The sequence below is a fragment of the Ambystoma mexicanum genome, chromosome 9 (genome assembly GCF_040938575.1).
Source record: "Ambystoma mexicanum isolate Mex_15411 chromosome 9, UKY_AmexF1_1, whole genome shotgun sequence".
NCBI classification, from domain to species: Eukaryota; Metazoa; Chordata; class Amphibia; order Caudata; family Ambystomatidae; genus Ambystoma; species Ambystoma mexicanum.
In genome coordinates, this window is record NC_090931.1 from 801,135,599 (window position 1) to 801,160,336 (window position 24,738).

Here is a 24,738-nt window from a genome sequence, read left to right on the forward strand (position 1 = left end):
AAAATCATAACTCGCCAGTAACTCGGGAAACCTGCGTGCGAACACATATAAAACGTTCCTGCACCCCACTACACTGCTTACGCACACCCCTAAGTTTTGGAACCCCGATTGAGTACACGTACCCCGAAATGCGAGTCGACATGCGTGCTGAAAATCCTACGCGCAAGTGTACTTACGCCTGCATTCGGATGGCGGATCGTATGAAGGACTTGCGTGACCATTTCCCAGCCAAGACGTTGCACGATCAAATCCATGAATACGTCTCGTGCTGCGCAATTGTGGGTTTGCGAGGGACAATTAAATGACTGCTCTGAGACGGTTAGCACGTTAAGCGGGTTCTTTAAGAGCGGGCCCGCAGGAGTCTCCTCTACAGATCACCGCTCCACCGCAAATGTAACTCCCTGATCTCCCAAGTCTTCACAATTCCATAATAGATGACTCGGGGAGACAGATTGCAACACACTGCCTGCAGGCCATCCCTTGGAACGCCCACTTTTTTGCAAGTTCTTCTCCGTTTTTGGTGTTCCGCCCCCTTCGCAGCCCTCTGCGCAAGCGACGTCCACGCTCTGCTTGGAGTCTCGCGCAAGGCCCTTGATGGCTCGCACAAACGTGCCGAGCTAGCACAAACTCCAAGCAAGCCCAAGAAAAGTACTGCCCATTCGATTCAATGAATCGACAGAGGGGAATTTGCACACAGTTGCGCGCGCAAGTTCCCTATTTTCTGTGCTGAAAATTCCATGAATCTGGCCCTAGGTCTTTCACTGCCTATCCCTCTGGGCCTTTGTCCATCTAGCCCTCTGTGAACCTCTAGCACCAGTCTTTCCCTAGCCTTCGGAGTAACCACAGAAGTGTTCAGTCCCCTTCTTAACCAAGCCTTTTGGGCCTCTCCTCAATGAAATGATAACAAAATTCCATAGATGGGGTCATGTGAATAAAATGAGAAGTGAAGGATTCACTTCAGACACTGAATAAGATGTCCACTGTCTCTTTCTCAGGTTGCTTAATTCACGCCTGGTTGCCATCGCTGAAGGAAGGAAAATGGTTCCTACATCATTAATATCTCTGCTGTTGAGGGTCTTGAAGAAAGTGACTACTCACATGTTACTGAAACCAGTTGACCTGCTATGTGTGCATCCTTTTTGATTTATGTCATGGGGATAGCACTTGTTATACTCAATTGTTTAATATTTCTGTGCAAATTATGCATTGTTATGGAAATGCTGGCAGGTGGCTATAGGTCAACAAATGAATAGACTTCAGGACAAATCACATGGACACATATTTAAGGGTGGGTGCATTAAAGAGTAAATTCCCCCTTTAAATGCCAGATGGATGGGTCCCGCGACATCCCAAGTGTCTTGTAGTAGCAATGTGTGTTGAGATGTTTTAAGAAGCCTGCACCATTTTGAAAGGTAGCTCAGAAAACTAGCTTGAGCTTAGTGGAGGGACATTTCTCCCACTATCTCTCTTAGACAGGCGGTGAAACACCATTCCCTCGGGTTTCTTTGGGTTCCCAGTGAAAGTTTCGTTCTTCATAGAGGGATCGTGACAGTTTTAGAAAAACAGGTTTTTGATTGAGTCTTAGCCTAAACATTGTTTGGTGCTCTTGATGGTCACCCTTGTGTATTACAAAATATGTGATTTGGGTGATTAAGAGGTTAATCACATATGGAACAGTTTCCTTTTTTATCTTTTCTCTCCTTCAGCCTCCTGTCTCTTGCTCCACCTCCTTTTCCTGCTCCTGCTGTTCATCTCTCAAGCCGGCTCTAAATGAGTTCTTCTTCCGGTCTGCCACAGCCTTATCCCACAGGCATTGGTCTTTCCATCCAGCCTTTCTCAGGTGTAGGGTAACTCGGGTGCGTTCCTTAGGTAAGTTGGATGGGGATTAGCCGTTGAGCCCTGGATAGCTTGCAGTCTTTCTCCAGGTTCATGTCCAGCTCTTTTCCCTTGTGGTGTTATATCAGATTTCTGAACCTGGGACAGGGAAGCTGAGTTTGTAGGCAAGGCCAGCCCCAAGGGAATGCTGCAATTCGATTTCTTTGATGGGACAGGAGGGTCTATGGTGACAAACAAGCCCCTGTCTTCTGCACATGGCATGTTTGGGTCAGCCCAGGGTTTGTCCTCATCTGTATCAAATCTCTTGTGGCCACACCAATCACCCTTGGAGACCCCACTATCTATCAGCAAGGTCAGACAGGGAACCTGGTCACATCCCCTCCTCCTTAAGCAGTTCCCAGGGTTCTCCTGGGATTCAGCTCTGTGATGTTTTGTTTGATGAGGACGTTTTTTGTACCATAGGATTCTAGTGGTCACTCCCCATTCCCTCCAGTCTCTCTGTGCAGCTATCCTGGCCAGCTCAAGATAGGGGTGGACGATATGGACCGAAAGTCATATCTCAATATTTTTGGGCTGAATGGCAATATACAATATATATCTCAAAATCGTTTTTGTGGGTTAAATGCTCAGTTTTAAGCCTCCAGCTACATGCGAGATGTCACAAGCACCTTTATTTATAAGACATTGATCAAAATAAAGTGCAAATACAGGGTTCCTCTTGCTGTTTGCGAAGACTAGTGGATTCAGTCTAATGCACAGTCCTTAGCTCGATGGAATATTAGCCCAAAATATGTTGACTATGCTAAAAAAATGTTGCATCAGAATCCATTCAAAATGAAGCAAGTGAAATCACTCCAGAAGGAGAAACTGATGGACAAAGTGGAGCAGACCCCATCGCCATGGCACCACGCAGCCTGCAGGAGACCTTGGGCACTGTAAATGACCAAATTGATAGTTTCACAGTAAAAGTGGACTTCTCTAACGTCAAAATTGAGAAACTATGTGTCAGGATGACTGAAGCATTTTCCCTGACTTTAGCCCATCCGTCCAGGCCAACATAAAGTCTTATAATGAAGTCTGTAAACACCTACGGGATAGACAGGTCCAATATGCCATGTTGTTTCTGTAAAAACTTTAAATACTGTACAATAATACGTTCAATTTCTTCACTTCCACATAGGATGCACTGGACTTTTGTACAGCCACATTTCGTGCACCAGTACCTAATCGTCGATTAGATGGCATCAGAGATCCTAATCCTGCAGCAGATTGTCCGCTGAGAGAATATTTAAGAATGCTTAATCGAATCAGATAAGCCGATGGGAAGAGTCAGTCGTCCCCTAGTGTTTTATTGGCAGTAGCCGATCGCTGCCAAAGCTATGTTATTACATGCATTATATTCAGCTTGGGAAACATCTGCTGGTGAGTTGAGTATACCAGCAAGGGTGAGGGCAGAAGGGGTTGGGGACCAAAGCCCTGGACTATCCGGTGAAATTCATATCCCTGTTCCTGAGCTATTCAAAGCACCCCCATGAATAAATAAGTGGAATGTAATCACCTGCTTCTCTTGCGAAAGCCTGTTATTCATCAAAGGTCCCCGGAAACCCAGGGAGTTAAGGAAATCAGAATGCAGTGATCAAGATGCCACCGAGCAGATCACCATGATAGACGCTGCTAAGAGGCTTGGAGAGGCACAAGGAGCAGCCACTACACCATTGTCCAAGATTGCAGGTCTGCCATATGCAAAGTTCCATCATCACTCTGATTTTGGCCCTGGTTCCCAGGAGATCAGCTGGGATGTTGTTGATGCAAGAATAGGAGAGACATTCAGGTGGAAACGCCTCCATCATATCTGACCAGGGTGCTGAGCTGGCTGGACCACTGCATAGGGAACCCGAGGAGAGCCTGTGAAACCCACAGAGTGATAGGACACCTAAACAGCTGTGACCTGACGCTTAGCTGGGAGAATCTGTTTGCAGAGCCTCAGAGAAGGTTCAGCTCTCTAATGCTCTTGTACTTCATTGATGCCTCCAACATGTGCGGAAGTGCCTGCTACTCAGAGTCTTCTTGTGAAGACTGGGATTCCAAGAACACACAGTGTCTGAAGGGAAGAAGAGCAATCAGCAGCCACAGGCCATAATGGAGAACCCATCCACCAACATGCCGGTATAGTCTCTCAGTTCAGGGGATACCAGACCATACCGAATCTCTGTTAGTAAGAGTTAGCAAGCTCCTGGAAAACACTTATCCCGATGAACCATACCATGGGAAATCTGTCTCTGAATACAGAACATTTGAACACCTCTCAGTAGGTCTATTATTTGGATATCACACAAATGAACGCACCTACTCAGGTGCCTTCTCATGGATTCAGCCAGAGATCGATGCATGGGAATTCCAAAGCAAACCATACATCAGAGAAGATGGACAATAACCCGGAAAGGATTACATTGAATCAGAAGAAGGTCCTTCTGAAAACTTTTACACCCAAAATGTTTCTTGAGCTAGGGTTGGACGAGATATCGAATTTTGGAGATATATCAATGTATTGTCAAAATTGATTCAAGATGAGACAATATCTTTAACATCGATATATATATATATACACACATATAATTACGTATACTACTATTCATTTTTATATTTTGATATTTACACAGCTTTGTGTATCCACTACAATAGAGCAGTTCGTGTGCAGTGGTCTCACCAAGTGACACTAGCCCAAGGTCACCAAAAAAACCACATACACTAGACTGTGAAACCAGAGCGCTACACTGTAATCAGTATTGAGTGTCCTTTCAGCAGTAGTCACATTCAAATTCATCAATGACGAATACATTGTTGGCGCATTTCTCTTTTACTGGGTAGCCAACACGTGTTTCGACCTGAAATCTCAGGTCTTCCTCAGGGATTAACAGTCCCACTAACCGTCCAAAAATATACAAAAATACAAACATAATACATGCAAGATATAATATTTGATACATTACCAATTGTTTAGTAATCACATGTCATGTTAGGTGATGTATCCATATGTGAATTCAATACTAACCACAACAGGAAACCATCGTGGGTTGAGAGGTAGGGGGAGAAAAAGTACATAGATACTATCATTAGTTGGCTCATTCCCACTACTTCCTTACACAAGCAGACAGCACTAACAAAACCAGTGCTCGTCTCTGTGTCTTTATATTTTATAGATATCCTCAGTGAACTTCGTCATCATGTGTCCACCACCATTGCACCAAAACACCAACCTACTAAAAATGTGTACCCGTGATCCAATAAGTTAGGCCAATCCTATTGGTAGGCATGCTGAGACAGCTATGATTGGTATTTATCATCCACAAGTGAGATCAAATGCAGGTTCTGCCATCTACAAAGGCACTGGTGCTACCTAACTGCAGCCCAAAGTGGTGAATGAAGAATATCAATAGATTTCCCTTTCTTACACTATTGATGAGTTGTTACTTGCAACCGACTCTCCCAAGATTGCCAAAGTGAAGAATGAAGAATGGCACTATATTTACCTTTCTTAAATTAATATTGATTTGCTACTTGAAACCAAATATCCACTTTCCATGAATTGCTTACAATAGCAATAGGACACAAATTGTATTTGGTCTTGCCAACGTGTCCTGTAACAAGATTTATAGAAACCTATTGTGAAGCTCACTGATACATAAGTGTATTTCATACCATCCTTAGTATCTTAAAATAGTCATAGTTCAGTTACCTGTATTAGAGAGCCTAGAGGCTCACATTGGTGGTTGATAGGCTGGAAATTCTTCCATATATCCTAATCGTCATATCCAATCCAAACAGCGGGTGGTCTAAGATTCAACCAAAACGCAAATAGTGAATCCCATTAGGGTCGATCCTATCAGATTATAGGCTACCCAACACCAAGCCACCCAGCACAGTGAATGTCGCCCTTACCCCATATTCCAATGTATGGTCACTGGTGATCCACGGTGGATCGTAGTTAAATATTTCAGATAATCAAAAAGAATCTTGATCTGTAAAAACAATATATGAATAAATCCTGTATTCCCTGTGTTTAAATGGTGGTTGCTCTCAACCAACATGCCCAAAATGCAATAATCATACTGCTATATCATGCGTAGCATAACTTACGTATAGATGGATTTTGATGATTTTGAATGTGACTACTAATGAAAGGACACTCAATACTGATTAGAGTATAGTGCTCTGGTTTCATCTTGGTTTGCTTTTTAGGTGGCGTCAGTTTTCCTGCCATATTAAGTTGGCAGGTGAATGCATCAGGTGTTGGTACCTTGGCTCCGGCAGAGAATTGACAGTGTCTGCCACCCCTGTCTCGGTTGTTTTGCAGAGAGTGACAGTGCCCTCCAGTTGGACTATCACAGTGGCTGTGGGCTCCTCAGATTTGCATGCATGGCGTTTTAGTTATTTATTTTCTTATTGTATATTGTATGTACAGGTGGGCCTGATTTTAAAAGAGTTGTGGCGACTCAGTTAGTGCACTGGTGCCGGTAGTTCACAGTTAGGAGGGACTCAGCAGCATTCTTCTCCTACCTCCCAGGAGGCTGCAGGATGTGCACGCCTCTTAGTGGTTGCCAATTAGGTGCGGCTCCTCCGCTGGCAGATTGTTTGCTAGAGTGCTTATGTCCTAAGGCCCCAACTGTGGTGTTCCCAGTTTGATTGAAATTCCACCTGGCTGTTTCTTTATTAAGTGTCTGTAACATGTCCCGGCGCTTAACCATTATGCATCAGTAGCGTGTCCCGGACTCAGTTGAGGGTTAGTCCTCCCTCGCCACCTCCTCAGTGCCAAATGTTGGGTCCAGGATTGACAAGGGCCTCACATCCACCAATGCCGGTCACCACTATGCACATCTGGGTGTCCAAGGCTGCACCACCCTCCATCTCTCCCCCGCAGGTGTGTCTCGGTTGCTCCACCCTCCATCACAGGTGTGTCTTCCGAAGCACACTCCATTAGCGGGATGGCCCATTTTGTTCATCCATTGCCACGCAGCCTGCGTGCCCGTTGCCAAGGTCAGATGGAAATTACTTCTGACTCCACCACTCGATCTGCATCCTCCCAGGCTGTGGTTGCTGCCTGACCCAGTAAGCGGCTTCCGCATTAGAAGATTATCAAGAAGGATTTGTCCAGTGGGCTCCAGAGCACTTTTTAGTGAGCGGCCATCTTCTCAGTCGCGAAACAGCATCCCCTTGTGGCATAGCATTTTTAAATGCAAAGCCAACAGGAGTATGTCCTCACGTGAGCATACTGCCATATTGTGTGGACATGTTTTCTCGTTGTATCATTATTGGCTTTATGTGTAAAGCCAACATGAGTATGTTCTTACATAGGAATTCTGGCATATATTGGTGCAGGCAACATGGAAATTCATGGGCACAGCCATGGTGAAAGTGTTTTTTTACTGGCATATTTTGTGGGCCAAAAATGCCTGGGGAAATGCTCTGGTGCAGTGCTGGTGACTTGCATCTATTCCATTTTTGGATTGAAGTTACCATACAAAACCAATAGAAAACTGTCTGGCTTTTTACCCAATTTTTCACAGAAAGTGTGCAGTATAATTCACCATTTTGAAAACTAAAAAAATAATTTGCGCTGGGGGAAAAACAACATCCAAACTATGCTTGGTTCCGGCTCCTTCGCTATTCCGAGTCGCTCTGGCATATTTATGGGAAATATTTACCCACCTCCCATTAAAAATGTTACCAGCCGCCACCTTAAATGGGCTGTCCATTTACTGGAGACGCATTGAAAAATGGAAGAAGGTTCAATGGGGCGTGCCTAGATCAGAATGCTAGGTCAGATAACAATATCACACTGGTTTTACTAGAAATATAAAAAAAGGCCTACCTGGAGATTCGGCCATTTACCTTCGTACTCTTGTTTTTTAGTTTAAAATTAATTATCTTATTAGGTTTTCCTTTTACCAAAAATATATCAGGTTTTTTATAACACGCTTAATACCGAGAGGTTTCTAAGCGCGAGCCCGGGGATCGAACCAGTGTTTCTCCATATCATCTTGCTTCTCAGGCGAGCACATTGCCGCTGAACTATCCTCCCGAGACTGCAATGGTTCAATGCAGTCGAGAATATTAAAGGGAATCTTCCACTTGTACTACGAAGGGTTTGTCTAAAATATGGGGTCCATGTCTGCCGATTGCTGTCCCACGCCCATGGTGGCGTCCCCGTTTCCAGGGTCAACACTGGTCGTTTTCCAAGGGTGCCTAGATGTTCCGGAACTTGTTGCCAAATCCTCTGTTGTGGTAGATTACCTCTTCCCAGAGCATGGTTCCAGCAGTGCATTCCTGGGAGGATAAGTCACGGTTTAAGGGTAAATGTGATTGTAATGATTCACTCTGGAGGCACCAATGAATGTAATGTTGTTGTCTCCTTTTATGCTACAATAAGGAACAAATAAGTGTTGCCGATATGTAAAGCGTATGGCATCCCTAAGGTTAACTAACAAGACCAACGTTTATAGCTGGTCAGATGGCTCAGTGGGTTATACGCTCGTTGCTGTGCTCTGTGTTTGATCTGCAGGTCGCAGGTTCAAACTCCAGCAAGACCAACTCAGCGTGTCATCCTCCCAAGGTCAAAAATGTGTCCTAAATCCGATTGGGTAATAATGTTAATGTATGTAAAGGCATACCCTATGTAAAGCGCTATATAAAAAATGAATTATTAGTGCACTCCAAATGTGTTTTTATTTGGAGCAAGGTTGTACTACAGGAGGAACCAGTGAGATGAAATACCTGAGGGAGCATCTAGGAGCTTACACAGAAACAATATGCTACGCTAGTGCTTGCCTGTGTACCTAATGGCAGCGTAGACTGCATCAACTCAATTCTATGCGTGGTCTGAATATGGGGAGAAAAACGTATCGTATTACAGGTCATAGAGCTCTAACTGAGCCAGCAACTTGGCATCTGTCTGTAGGGCTTTTAGCTTCTCTTGACCCTACTGTAAGCAGACTGCACTGTAGACTCTGTAGTGAATTGCTTTATGATAATTATACAAGTAACACCGGTAACATTAGCTTATTTTCTAGTTTAATCGGAGGAGCCCCCGAAACGGGCTTTCTCAGTCAAGCCACATCTTCGTGTATGATTCCATCAACATTCTGGAATCATACACGAAGATGTAACCATGGTAACAACTAACATTCTTACATCTCCCTTTCTAAACAATAAAAATACAAATTGTAATCAAACAAAAATTATCTGTCAAAGTTAACTAAAACACTAAACAATATATTTTAAACATCACACTGTATATTAATAACCAAAAAAAGGATACAGTTTCTTCCATGTTTTTTCTTTCTCACGTATCAGCCAGTCTTGAAACTATCACTAAGTTGAACTCTTCAATAATATACATAGTCTTGTTTGTAATTCCATACTCTTTTTCTACATTTAGATCCAGACTGAACACTGTCATTTTTCTCTTCAATTGAACCTTCCTGCGCTTCCTTCCCTTGCAACTTTCCTTTTTCTGCAACAAGACCATCTTCTTCATCTCATCACTTCCTTCTCCTTTGCCACCACAATATCATCACATGACCATTTCTTGCCATCTTCCAATATCACAGACTTTCTTGAGCACTCCATAACTTTCTGTGGAGCACGAAACTTAGGCTCTCCTTTCATCACACGTGTTGGTTCCCTCACTCTAACCATATCACCTTTCCTGACTTTACTCTCTTGAACGTTTCTCTGCTTGTCATAATAACTTTTATATTTCTCTTGTTTCCTTCTTACTTTGTCAACAATGTCATCCATGTTAATTTTTTTACTCTCATTGCTCATCATCCAGGCTGGCCTCAACCTATTAGTGAACAGTCTCCCTCTCATTAAAGTAAATGGCACCTCCTCGGTAATTGAATGTGGTGTGACCTTATATGTTGTGAGAGCTTCCTTAAGTGTCTCCTTCCATGGTAACCCATTTGCCAACGCTAACTGCAATATACCTTTAATGAAACGATTCATTCTTTCTACCAGCCCATTACCCATTGGGTGGTATAACGCTGTAGTATTGTGTTTAATAGATCTGTCCCTTAAAAATCCTTGAACCTCTGACGACATGAACTGGGCTCCATTATCTGACACAATTTCTTGCGGGTCTCCTTCTCTACTGAAAATCTCATCCAAAAATTTCACTACTTTAACAGCAGATACTGACTCCTCTGCTATGCCACATTCCACCCACTTGGATGTATAATCAACCAATACCATTAGATAGATCTTCTGACACTCCAAAGATTCATATGGACCAGCTATATCAATAGCCAATTTAGTCCAAACAGTAACAGGAATGTCCACAGGTTGTAATGGAGTCACTCGTACAGATTTGCTTTTGTCACTTACAGCACAAGCAGTACAATTTTTAACCAAGGCTTCCATATCACTCCACATGTTGGGCCACCAATAAGCCTCTCGTACTCTTCTTTTCGTCAACATTCTACCCACATGGCCCTCATGCGCAATGTCCATGATCCTTTTTCTTAAAACTGTCGGTGGTATTATACGATCTCCTCTATACACACATACCTCATCACTGGACAATTCATCCTTAAATCTTTCCCAGTGACTCAACTTATCATCAGTTTCTCTCCAACCAGCTTCAATAGCCTTTCTCAACATCTCTTGTTCAATATCATTGTCCATTGCTTCCATCCAAATTGTTTTTGAAAAGCTAGGATGCACCTGAGCTACAATACAATCCATGCTCTGTTCTTCTCTGAACACTTGTTCATCTTCACCGTTATCTACATCATCCTCACATGGCAATCTAGAGAAACAGTCCGCAACCACATTACTCTTTCCCGGAGTGTACTTTATGGTCACATTGAATTGCATAATAATCAAAGTCCATCTTCTTATGCGTGGAGACATCATGTGGGAATTTTTTGCGTTCAATACATGAACAAGAGGCTTATGATCTGTTCTTACATCTACAGGAATTCCCCAAATAAGACTCTTAAAATGTTCTAATATCCACTTTACTCCAAGTGCTTCTTTTTCTATTGTCGAATAACTTCTCTCAGCACCTCTTAATGTCCTTGATGCAAACGCTATGGGAACCACTTCTCCATTTTGAACTTGTTCCAACATACCACCTAACCCCACATTGCTTGCATCCACTGCTATTCTTGTTCTGGCACGCGAGTCAAACAATTTCAAAGCTGGTGCTTTATTAATCATAGTCTTTATCTTTTCAAACTCCTTTTTACATTCTTCTGACCAAACATATTTCATTCCTTTGCACATTAACTTCCGCATGTTTTCAGTGTTATCAGAGTAGTGATCAATAAATTTGGAATAATATTCTGTGAGACCCAAAAAACTCCTCAACTGGTCTTTATTATTTGTTTCTGCAATTTTAAGAATGGTGTCCACCAAAGATTTTTTAGGCATGATGCCCTCATCACTTATTCGATGACCCAAATATGTCACTTCATTTTGTTTTATCTTACACTTTTCAATCTTGAGTGTCATTCCCTTCTGCTGTAACACTTGCAGCACAGCTAACAATTTTGCATCATGCTCCTCTTGAGAATTTCCTGACACCAAAATATCGTCCTGGAAATAATACACTCCTTGTAGACCTTCAAAAAGATGATGCATTAACCTCTGGAACACTGCAGCAGCCGAAGCTAACCCAAACGGCATTCTCTTGTACCTAAAAGCTCCCAACGGCGTCACAAAAGATGTCAAATGTCTCGATCCTTCCTCAAGTACCACCTGATGGTAGGCCGACGACAAATCAAAAGTCGTGAAAAATTTCGCTGGACTCATGGTGGATAACATTTCCCCAATATTCAGCAAAGGATGTCGATCAATCCATATGTTTGCATTTAAATCTCTTAAATCAACACACATTCTGATGGATCCATCTGTTTTTCTAACCAATACAATAGGCGATAACCACTCCGAACTTTCAATTGGTTCAATGACATCTTGTTTGCATAGTTTCTCTAACTCAGCCTTTAATGCATCTCTGGTGCCGATGGGTATACTTCTCACTTTATGTACAACTGGTGTCACACCTCGTTTGAGAATAATGCGATGCTCAAATCCTTTAAGCAAACCAATCTTGTCATTAAAGACATTTGGAAACATTTTTGCCAAACTCTCTGCATTGTCACACACCTTTTCAGAAATGCACAGGATGGGTACACTTTCTCCTGGATGAATTTTGATATTCAATGCAGCTTGCTCCCACCATCCTACTATTGAAAGCCATCCTCCGCCACATACAATCTGCAGTATGTCTTGCGTCCTTCAAATTTCAATTTCACCCAAACACAACCTATAATATTGATAGGTGTCTTTCCATAACCTGTTGCTCTGGTGTTTGTCATCTGTAAATCTTCCATCTTCTTCTTCAAAACCTTTACATACGTCTGTACATCAACCATAGTATAAGGGGAACCTGTATCCACCATCACTTGTAACGTTACACCATCAATATCCATAGGAACCCAAGATCCTACTCCACCATCTCTTGGTGTAACAGTAAGTATCTGGACTCTATCCTCTGCCCGATCTGTTATTGCTACCAAATTACTGAAAGCAGCACTCTCCTCGACTGCTCTCACGCCCATGGTAGTTACACCTCTGCTTCTAAAAAATCGACCATTATTCCTACCAAATCTGCCATTAAATCTGCTTCTTCCTCTGTTGGTGCGACACATCTTTCCAAAATGTCCAGTATGCCCACACCTAAAACACTCTGCAGAGAACGCTGGACACTCCTTTTCCATATTTTCATGTTTGCTCCATCCACAATATGTACACCTATTATTTTGCTTGAATGCACCTCCTCCATCTTGTCTGTAAACACCAGATGCCTCTGACCTGGCCATTCTCTTGACCATGGCAACCAGTTTTTCTTCTTGATTGTTTAGCTGATCATCATCTATCCCTTGGACTGACTTAATTCCCGTGAATTCTGGTTTACTTTGAACCTCTCTCATACATTTTTCACCCATTTCCATCGACCTGGCTATCTCCACCGTCTTCTCTAATGTTGGATTTTTCGCCTGCCATAGTCGTTGCTGAATGCGCGGGTCAGCCACATGCAACACTATCTGATCCCTCAAATATTCATCCGTGACTCCAGTGAAGGCACATGTGGCCATTAGTCCTCTCAATGCAGCTACATATGAATCAATACTTTCCTCTTTGCCCTGTTTTCTTGTGAAAAATCTGTATCTTTCCAAAACAATGTTGGACTTATTACCAAAATGTTTGTTCAATTTAGCAACTGCTATATCATACTTTCTTGACCCACTTGACGCTTCACCCCATGTTTCTTCATCTTGTTCTAGATCAGGTAACGATCTAAATATCCTCAAAGCTTCTGTACCAATACAGTGTAACAAAGTTGCTTCCTTCTGATCATCATTGAATTTTGCCCCACCAATCGCTCTCAAATACACATGAAAGTTGTCCTGCCACTGCTCCCAAGGGCATGTTGGATTACCAGGAGCCGACAAGAATTTTATAGGAGCAGCCGTGTTTTGCATGGCTAAAGCTTGATGATGAATAGTATGTAATGTCCTACTCATAGGTAGTACCTTCTGAAGTTCATTAGTATACTTCTTTGTTTTTTTTTTTATTTGTTCTTTACCATTTATTTATTTATTTTTTAAATTGCCGAACTTCCTGTTTAACAGCAAAAAAACGAACTCAATCAGTAACGCCGTGCACACTGTAATCGTTGGATTATTCTCCGTTAGTTTATCTTCTTTGATACATTGTAACTGTATCAGAACAGCTGATCACCGAAATCGCGATCATACGAAAACACACTTTATTGTGTCCAAAATGGCCGCACGCAACTCACGCACGAGGGTCCTTTACTCTAACCTCCAGCGGCAGTTGATCCACACCTCTCGCGCTGCCCTCGTTTTCCCTTGTAAGGTGATTTTCTACTTCCTTGATGCAATATTACTTTTCCATAATGCCGCTCACCCCTTCTTCGTCACAAATGTATCCTCCGGCACCGCAGCTCACACTCAACCGACTCTCACGCCATATACTTTCACTTCCTCTCTTTCTCCTGTCCGGGGGCTCCCTCCACTGATCAGCATCCTCGTCGCCAATTGTAGTGAATTGCTTTATGATAATTATACAAGTAACACCGGTAACATTAGCTTATTTTCTAGTTTAATCGGAGGAGCCCCCGAAACGGGCTTTCTCAGTCAAGCCACATCTTCGTGTATGATTCCATCAACATTCTGGAATCATACACGAAGATGTAACCATGGTAACAACTAACATTCTTACAGACTCCCGGACTACCCAAACCCATGGTGACTAGGGGCCACAATAGAACGGCTTGCGAGTGGAATGAGATTCTCGGCCTTTATGACCAGATTCCAGATGTTTAGATTTCCTGAGAGTGGCTTGCCAAGTTTCTGTGTATATATATATATATATATATATATATATATATATATATATATATATATATATATATATATATATATATATATATATATATGCATACTGATACAGCAACGTGTTTTAAAAACAATGGCTGTGTCTTTTATGAAGAATGCGAAATTATTTGTAATAAAGATTTTTTGTAGGAGGAAAGGAGAGTGCCGCAGATAGAGGGAGGGATGGAGGGATTCAGGGGGTGGAGGAAGCGAGGAAGGAAGGAAGGGGGATGGAGGGAGGGATGGAGGGATTCAGGGGGTGGAGGAAGCGAGGAAGGAAGGAAGGGGGATGGAGGGAGGGAGGGAAGGAGGAAGGGGAGAAAGAACGAAATAAAAAGGAAGGAAGGAAGGAAGGAAGGAAGGAAGGAAGGAAGGAAGGAAGGAAGGAAGGAAGCCTCCTGCAAGCTCTGTGCTTGGTCTGCATGGCTGCACTGATGGCTCCTTCATGATCTGTGGCACAATGGGGAGGAGTCAGAAGTGACCCGTGCGTATGTGGAGGGGTGGGAGATGCGGAAGGAACGGGTCTTGTTTGCACGTTTTCAACAAGAGCAGCAACAACAATAGGGCGTGTAATGTTTACAAATGCTAATTAGAACAATATGTGAAAGTAAACCACAGGCAGAGAGAAGCCTTGCACGAAGGCATGATAGCATAGTTGCACATGCCTGGCACATAATGTTCACAGTGCACACTGCTCAAGCAAAGCTCAACTCACTGGTACTTACTGGGTTCGTGGCAACTAGTGCCTGGTTGTTGGCCACTGCTGTAAGTCCGATGATTGTAACCAGGGAGTTGCAAACGAAAGAGAAAAACAGATTTTTATGTAGGGTAATCCTTTGGCAGCTCAAACTCCTATGGAAAGAGATCACATAACAAGTACATAAATCAACCCAAATCCTGACTTCTAAGGTAATAGAAATATTTAGTGTGTCTTCCTGTTACAATTTTGCTTTTTAAACCATCAGAAAGAAACAGTACTCACAAAAACTGCCCATCACACTACACATTACAACTTATCTGACACTACGCTGCCATTTCACAGGAGTACATTTAACAATATCATGGGTGAAAGCTACCCAGTAGGCATTCAGGTGTTATGAAGTAGAGGTGCAGTGTCAGTGCAGGTGTAGTTTGTAGTGTGGTGTACTTTGTATCAGGGACTGCATGTTTGTACCGCAGCACTGGCATTCACTACATCTGGTAACTTCTTTTTATAGCTAATAAACCTCGCTCTTTTTATAAACGTGTTTTTTTCACTGATTCCTCTTATTATTTCAAGCGCATTATTGCTAGCATTTGATTGTTATGGTGTGCACGTGTATTCAGGGCCTGTTGTGAATGCTAGTGTGCTGAACTGTATTCTGCGCGTTATTCTGAGTCTACTATTTCGAGCGCATAATTCTGCGCATAGTATTCCACTTGTATTGTTGTGGGTCATGGTGTAGGCTTGTATGTCTTACATGTGGTCAATGGCTATTCTGCTGAATTGTATTAGGAATGTGGTACCCGGAGCATACTGCTACGAGTGTATTGTTGTGGGTCATGGTGTGCTCACGATGTGGGCTATATATGCAGTCAATGTTTTGTATGGCTTATGTTCCTAATTGAATTCCTTGACTGTATTATTCCTATTCTATTATTTTTCATTAGAATTCGGTGGGAGGGGCGGTGTGGCGGCTTACCAGCCAATCAGAAAGCTTGAAACGAGGTCTTTATCTCATGGTAAAGCCTGTTAAGAGCCTCCTTGGAAGTGGGAGGCTGCCATCTTCCCCGCCGGGAACATAAGGTTGGTGCGCGCTGCGCTCCCCTTTCACTCCTTCCCCACACCTCACAAACCCAATTGTTAGATCCCTCAGCCCACACCCCTGACCCAACCCACTTATCTGGCGCTCCCTTGTCCCTCGCTGGCACCGGGAACATTCAGTGTTCCCAGTGCACCTCTGTCGCGGCAATGGCAACCATGGAAAGGGAAAAGGGACTATGTTTAGTTCCCTTCAGCCTAGTCCTATAAGCTATCTTGGGTGGTCGTTTTTCAAGTTGAGAAATGGCAAACACGCCATTTCTGAATTTGAAAAAATAAACCTATTAGCATTCCTGCATAAAATGCGGGGATGCGAACACCAATAAACCCCTCCCGGTGGTGGGACATTACTGGGACCGACAATGCCCGATCCCTGTTGAAGCCCTCACTTCGCTCGGGCTTCTAACTGTCCCAGGGATTTCCTGGCTCAGTTAAGCACCTGCCCATCGGGGTTAATTGCTTGAATGTATTATTTTGATCGTTCTACTTCAAGTGTTTTATTACGAATGCAAAATTCCGGCAAATTATAGTGTGGGCTTGTGTGGGTTGTATTTCATCTTTACCTATTGTGCTGATTTGTATTACTAGTGATTTATTCAAGCGTATTATTCCAGATGTATTATTGTTTGTCATGCTCTGCAAAATGTGTACGCATGTACGCAGTGCCTGTTATGCATGGATAGCATGCTGAATTGAATTCCACAATTGTTATACGAGTGCATTATTCCAACTGTATTCATCTGTGCTAGACTTGTTGATCATGATGTGCTTATGGTTTAGGCTTGTATCCAGTAGCTGTTGTGTATGGCTATTGTGCTGAAACGTGTTCTGAGTGTATTATTTTGAGTTAATTAGTTTGAGTGTATAATGTGTTCATGTGTTTGTGTTCCTTTAATCCCTTAATTCCACACAATGGATTCTCATTAATGACCACATGTCTTAATCCATTCATTTCACTCAGTGCTTAGTTCAGTTGGTGCACATTGTGCTAAATGCGAATATATTAATATATTTTGTTTTTCTTAATAAATCAATATCTTGAGTTTGGCTGATCATCAGATTTTAGCTTGCACCATTCCAAGGTAAAGACAATCAGCCTCATTACGAGTTAGGTGGTAAATGGTAAAATTGGCGGTAACTCAGTAATGCAAATTTTACTACTAGGCCAAATTATGAGTTTTGGTTTTGAGTGGAGGATTTACCTCCAGCAAAACCCTGGAGGTAAATCTTCCTACTCAACGGTGAAAAATCAGCAGAATTGGCAGAATTACGCTGCAGTTATTCCGCAAAAAAAGCCCCATTGGGTCCAACGGACCCAAAATAAAAGCGAATTACACCGCTGCCACCGCCACTTGTAATCAGGCAGACATTTCTGCCTGACTCGTAATGAGGGCCTATGTGTGTGCCAAAAATCACAACACAGTGGGGATGTATGGAGAAGAGATCAATGAATATATTTCAAAAGGATGTGTGAATACACTCAAGAGGTTGCTAATGCTGACCCTAAAAAGAAGCACACCTTGTCCCTATCGGGGGTGTACTGTCCCTAGGTTCACAGTGTTGTGCCGCCTATCTAAAAGAACAGCAAGACAAAAATATCAGTTTATTAAATGTTAGGGGACCTGGTTCCCTAAATTATCTGCAGGACGATGTGCTCCAATTCATCGGAGAGCCTGCTTTACATAAATATTCCCAAGTATGTAAATGTCTTAAATGTCCAAGGTAGAGGTATGGAAGGATGCACAGTAACTAGCCAACTGCAAAGGCCACCGCAGGGAAAATAGGACTTTGTTAATATTTTTTTCAGTCATCTATAATTTTAAGGACAATAGACATGGTGTGAGATGGATTACACAAGGACAACAACATATTATCAGCATAGAGTGCCAGAATGTGTCCTCAACTGGATACCTCTATAACCCTACCCATTAAGTCCTCAAGCAATTGGCCAGTTGCTCAACCACTAGGGCAAAGAAGAGCAGGGGCAGTGGGCAGCCCTTTCTGGTCCCACAATCCATCCTCCACTCCCCAGCGATGAGGCCCCCAGTTCTGACTCTCACCAGTCATTAAGTGTAAACAAGTGAGATATGTCTACTGACCAAAATTCTAATGTTCTAAGACCCTGAGTATGAAGAACCAGCTCACAGAGTTAAATTCCTTTTCAGCATCCAAGAAGGAAATGTCAAATTCTAGACGCAAGCGAACAGATCCTTGACTGATATTCCTCACCCTGCGCTGTCACGGTAAAGCCGCCTGGAACAAAACCACATTGGAACCTTGCAAATTAGTGTTGTAAGACATTTCTGAATTCTCATGGCCAAGATTATGCTGAGGGTAATTAAGAGGGTAGGAGGCAATAAATGTATAGACACAGGGATCCTTCCAGGCTTAGGCAATGCAGAGTCAGACTCCAAAGATTCATTGACGACTTCGAGCAGGGGGGCCCATACATCTATATATCCTGCAAAGAACTCTTCTGGCAATTCCATTGTTGATTGGAGCTTTCAAATGAAGGAGGCACCACATCACAGCTCTTTTCTCTTGTGCAGTGACATTTTCTTCAAAAGAATCACTATCGTGAACCCACGTTTAACATTTGCTCACCATCAACCACTGGGTGCTGAGAATAAAAGGTCTTGTAATACTAAAACAAAGTGTAATTTATCAATTTTTCAAACCAGAGCCCATCAGGCATGAATAGATAAAGTTGGGTGCATATCATCTTCAGATCTGAGAAGCCAAGCTAGCAATCAGCAAGATGTGTCCCCATATCAGAGGAACTGTGATTTCCAATTGCGAGGGATATCTGTGCTGGATGCACAATGTCTCAGCATTTTCTAATCAAGCTTCACACATTTCTTGTGCTTGACCAGCTGTAGGGCCTGTGCATGAATCAATTCACTTTATGACGGCCTCACATTTGCAGAGATTATCAAGCAGCATTTTGCGGACACTGTGGATTGAGCTAGAGTGGCCCCTTATTTCTTAAACTTTCCCAAACAACAGTGTTAGAAAGGGCCCATTTAGGCAGATTGCACTGGGGTATTGGTGTGTAGCACTTGAATACATGCAGTTTACCATCCAGTAGGAAGTGCTTAGAGATCAGTATTGGATAATATTCTAGTGTCTCATATCTGTGAAACCGAAGTTCCTTTGTAAAGATGTAATTCAGCCTGGAATATCTGTTATGTATGTACTGGTTTGTAGAGTATTATGGAATGTTGAGAATGCCAGATGCCCATTAACACGAGCTGCCTGAGATTCCTCTTCATTGGCCCACTTTCCACCTCTCTGGAGGTCCTAGCATTTTTATGTCTATCCAAGTAAGACTCACTTGTATACTAAAAATCACGTCCCAATCCACAAATCCCAAAAGTCAGTGGATTTAGAAGCAGTATTGGGGAGAATAATAGGATCGCTGACATTAGGGGAATACACATTAACTGAGCAGACAGACGGGCCATTTGGACTGCCAGACACAATTACAAATCTACCATTTAGATGTGTGAATACTTTGTGGACTTCAAGCATTGTACTTCTTGCAGCCCATATCAGAATACCTCTTGAATGGCCCTTCCACATCCTGGACAAATTTCCTAGGTCATCGACTATAAGGGCGCTTTACTGAAGCCTATTTGGATACAAATAAGAACCCACTCTATAACCTGTGATGTAATTATCCAAGCCGCAGACATTCCATGACATAAACGAGACATCTCCCATTGTCTTCTTGCAGACAATTCACACTCCACCCAAGACTGCAACATATGAACGTGGAAACATATCAACACTATCTAGTAATGAATGGACCCCACGAGAATGCCTGCCGTAGCCTAAGAGGGGCTCCCCAACATGTCCCTCATATACAGCAAGCAGCATGGATGCCATTGTTCTTGAATCTGACTATGACCTACCACTCCCCTCCCCACAGAATCATAAACCCATCAGAGAAAAGAACCAAACACTGAATATTTCACACAGAACTCGACTCAAACCCCTAGACTGCCTGGTATTGCAGAATGTGGTGAGGCTGAGTAATGACACATGTGACAGTCTATGGGTGTTTTGATTATGTACTTTATTGTTATGGTTGTAGCAAAGACAGGTTGGTTTAAATACTATAGGGCCTGCAGCTAATGCTATAACCAAAAAAGGAATCTCCTAAGTAAAACACTGTTCAGGTGATCTTAATGCAAAGGTTGGTTTCTTGCCAGGTGTCTAACCCTTAGTAAGGCAATTTATAAGTTCAACATCTATTTTTATGAGTCCTTGTCTCCTAAGCTTAATAGGGCCTACAGCCTCCTGGGCACCCTAGTCTATCAACAAAAATGTTTCAAGGGATGGCAAAAATCACAGTTTAAAACCTATATTTTATGTATTCTATATAATGTATTATACAGTTAAACAGAAGTCAACTTTTAATACGGCATAACATACAATCAGTGAGCGAAAATCGCATTACAAATTTAAAACAGCATAAAATTAATCTAAAAAACAAAACCAATCAGAAATTCCACAAGAGATTTACTTGGTAAAACATTCACGAGCCCCCTAAATCTGCTTCAGTATCAGGCCATAATGTCCAGAATAGTCACCAGGCACCAACGATCTCAAGTGTTTTAACGGTATTCAACTTCAATTTTAAGTAATCCCATACTAGAGAGTTTCCCACAAAATGTTGAATATAACTTGGGGTTTCCACCCGGTTCTGGATGTAATCAATGATCAGAGTTAATTTTAATTGCCAAATCCACAACCAGTTCATTCTGGCTATACCCATCAAGAATCTTCTTTATTAATTTCTTAAATTGCTGAAATTGGAGCACTAAGGGTTTCCAGGAGTTAGGGCAAGCCACGTCTCATCAATGAGCTTAATTTTAACAATTCAAATGTTATCCATGAAAGTGGCCTTAGACAGTAGCGCTTCATAGGTTAGCTTAGTCAGGGTGTCCCATCGGTCGTTTACCAGTTTCCAGTACGTGCATAGGCAGGAAAGCTGGAGATTAGTAAAGAGAGGAGTAATTTTCAAGGAGTATTATTTCAATCAGAGTTTGAGGTGGCAGTCGCATAAGTCTCTTTAAAATGAAAGATTCCAATTTGGCAACTTCTGATAAATTTACAATCACCCAGACTTCAGCAGCTCCATGCATGATAATAGGCAAGATTTTGGTCTGGTATAACTAAGCCAGAATTCCGACTGAAAACCCCCCACCCTTGCGGGCACAGGATCCAATATTACCCGCTATCTAAGAGGATTTAAAATGTACTTGGTACAGATGCCATATACCTTGTAATTTAGCGTCCAAGTTAGGAGGGCCTCCCCATTCAAATGCCAACGCACCCCCTTTGCTTTTTTGGAACACACTGTAAAAACCATAACCTTGGTTTTGTTAATGTTCACTGCCAGGGGGTTTAAGTCTGAGAACACTTTAAGACAGCTCAGGGATGATTGCAAGCCAGCGGGGGTCAGGTCTAACAAAACAATGTAGTCGGCGTAGCCCATCCATTGTAGGGGGATGCTGTCTAGTTTCGGGGCTATCAAAGATGGATTAATGGGGGCCTCACCCCGGTCGGACATGTAAAGGTTGAACAGCATTGGTGCAAGAATGCAACCTTGTGTTATTCCTTGCTGGGTTGAAATCCAAGTAGACATCCCACCATGTGGGTCCAGCCAAAACTTGACCCATGTATGCTTGTGAAGGGAAATAATCATTTTAAGCAAAACTGGCAGGATATTCCAATTATGGAGCTTGCGCCAAAACCTACATCTATCAACTGTGTCAAATGCGGCACTAAAATCGATAAATCCTGCATAGGCTGGCTTTTTGCATACCACCCCTGCCTGCTGAATAACAGTAACCAAGGCTAAAGCATTAACCGTAGTTCTGAGGCCCTTCCGAAACCCCGTTTCATTCAGGGGGAATAGGGTTCTGCATTTCTACCCATACCTCAAGCTCCTTTAACAGCAGTCGGGCAAAGATTTTAGCCGGGGTGTCTAACATCGCCAGTAAGCGGTAATTACCAGAGTCGGCGTGACTTCCCTTTTTTAATACAGGGATTATAATGCTGTCCCGCCATGAAGAAGGGATGGCTTGTGTCACGTCGATCCAATGAACCAACCAGCTTATTCCCATCCCCCAGTACTCTGGATCCGCTTTAATCAAGGAACTACAAATTCCATCCAGACCCGGGGCCCTCAACGACTTGCTGGCAGTAATTAAGGAGCAAATGTCCTTATGGGATTTCTTGAAATGCCACCCAGTGGCTGGCCTGGCTGGCGAAGATGGCATAATCGCCCCATACCCACCACAAGAGACAGTTGGATATAGGTGATCCTAGTTTGTTCCGGGATGCCATTGATGTCTCTTGTTAAAGGTTATTGCCCTTTATGGTCCTCCAGAACATATTAGGGTCATTAGTAAGGGACGAGTGCACAAGAGCCCTCCAACGGAAGCATTGATGGTGATACTTGTGCCTTCGTAACCACTTACGATACACAGATTTAATAGTCTTTGCTCGCAAGGCATGTTCAATCGCGTTAGGTGCCAGATTAACTAAATCGCGCAGCTCCCTGCGCATCTCCCTTTCCTTCGCATTGATTTGTTTATCAAAAATATGCAGGTGTGGGATTTTAGGACCAGTGCCCACACGGGCCCTAGTTCCGTTCTTAGCAAATGACCTAGATATAATGTTCACCATACACACTTCATAATCAATAATAGCCTGTACGGCAAAGGCCAAGGTGACATTAGAATCCACCATCATGCAGGCAATATTCGCCAAGAGCTTCCCGAACCCAGGGTAACACTTCTCCAAACTTGTTGTCACTCCAAGAAATAAGGTTGAGGGTCGATTAACATCCATAATCCCCTAATTGTACAGGGCAAATGGAGCTACTATACAGGTTGAAGTGAGCGATAAGAGGATAATGATCGCTTTCCTCACAGTGAGCCACACACGTCAGAGATTAATGTAGGGGTGTTAACAATAAAGATGTAATCTATTATGCTACACCAGTTATTCCCAATTCTAGTACATTGCAGTGGGGTGTCAGAAGGAGAAGCACCATTGGCCATAGAGAATCCCATCAAGTAGAGTAGGCTAGCCCAATACAGCCCATGCTTACAGCACTGGGAAAAGATACCACCCTCAATGGGAGAAGAAAGATCCCTACTTTCCAGAAAAACATTGTTTGGGTTCCTGGAGTTAAAGTCTCCACAGGCCAAAACTGGTGTAGCCTTACTTAAGTTGTGAATGAGTGCCCCAACTTCCTTAATGACCTTGTCATGACAAGCAGATTATAGATGTTATTAATGATATCTTTCAAGTCATGATACTGAGGTTCAGATGGGAACATGATTTTACCAATGAGAACATTGACTGATTCACAGGGTAATTTTACCAGACTCAATGGCTTCTTCACCCCCCAATAATAATCCCCCCTTCAGGCGACCCTGAAGGTCCTGAATGGCCGGGGAGCAGAGAGTATGCCATCCATCCATGGTTAAAGGGGTCATGAGCCAAATTTCCCGAAGAGCAGTGATGGAGGGATTATCAATGTGCTGTAGTAGGCTGCACTGATCAAAAAGGTGAAGATTGCCATGGGTGTTCCAACTAAGAAGCAAAAAAAGAGGACAGGAGTCATCACTAGGAGCGTAGTTTCCCATGCTGCTCAACCATATGGGGTAACCATTCCCAACGGGACTCCTCCCCAGGCGCCCTGTCCCCAGCCGCTGACCCAACAGTCCTGGGCAAGGCGCAGAAGTTACTTACTTTCCTTTTTTTAGTCACCTCCAGAGTCTGCCAGAGATTGGACGATGGAAAAAGCTGTCCACCTATTTCACCCGGCCCTCCTAACTTAGTGCCATGCGCAGCATCCACCTCCACAATTGAGTATTCATAGCCAAATCTAGTAAGAGATATACAATGGTCCATGGTATATGCAAGATTACTGCCTGCAAACAAATATACTATCGAAGTAGGGTATCTAACCTTTTTACAGATGTCCACAATCCTCATGTCACTATTTTGAATAAAACCAAGGGGAATAACGTTGTGAAACAATTCCAGGAGCCGGGATCGATTTAGAAAAAGTCTATCATCATTGCAGAACAAGCTGAGAATGTGTAGAGCATTTAATAAAAGAGGGAACAAAAGCCTCACCAGCGAACAAGACCCCCACAGACATACTACCCAAGTCAGTCTGAGCCAGGGCATTACTGGTAGCCTGCCCCACTTTTGCCACATTAGGAACAACAAAGAGATCATCTAGGTTATATATTAGGTCATCCATAATCTTAATCACTTTACAATTTCTCTTGTGTTGACATGGGGATATTGTTTTCTGATTTTCTGGCCGTTGCTCTGGGAGAATTAATGGGTTCTCTGGGTGCAAGCTGCCCGGTCAAGAACAACATTAGAAGTAGTTAGTAAAACAGGCGAGTCCGAGTGGGCAGAATCAGACTCAATCAACGCCTCAGATGTCGCTAGGATTGTCAAGTGCAAGCCCTTCTGCAACTGGCCCGAGTGAGTTGTTTTTGGTTGATGTCCTTTTGTACAAGTGAGACAAGGGTTAGAGCAGGCATCCGGACAATGTGCCTTTGCAACAAGAGACATCTTCCTTTTCTTTTTGGACCC

At 42.9% G+C, this 24,738-nt stretch overlaps 1 protein-coding gene across 2 annotated transcripts in view; it reads right to left on the minus strand.

Moving 5' to 3' along the window:
* The window catches only part of CALCRL (calcitonin receptor like receptor), a 310,549-nt gene that overhangs the window by 90,316 nt on the left and 195,495 nt on the right, over positions 1–24,738 (minus strand). For both annotated transcript variants that reach the window (XM_069615768.1, XM_069615769.1), the window contains one exon: positions 15,026–15,152. In XM_069615768.1, coding sequence (XP_069471869.1) covers positions 15,026–15,152 — 127 coding nt within the window. The remainder of the gene's footprint in view (positions 1–15,025; positions 15,153–24,738) is intronic.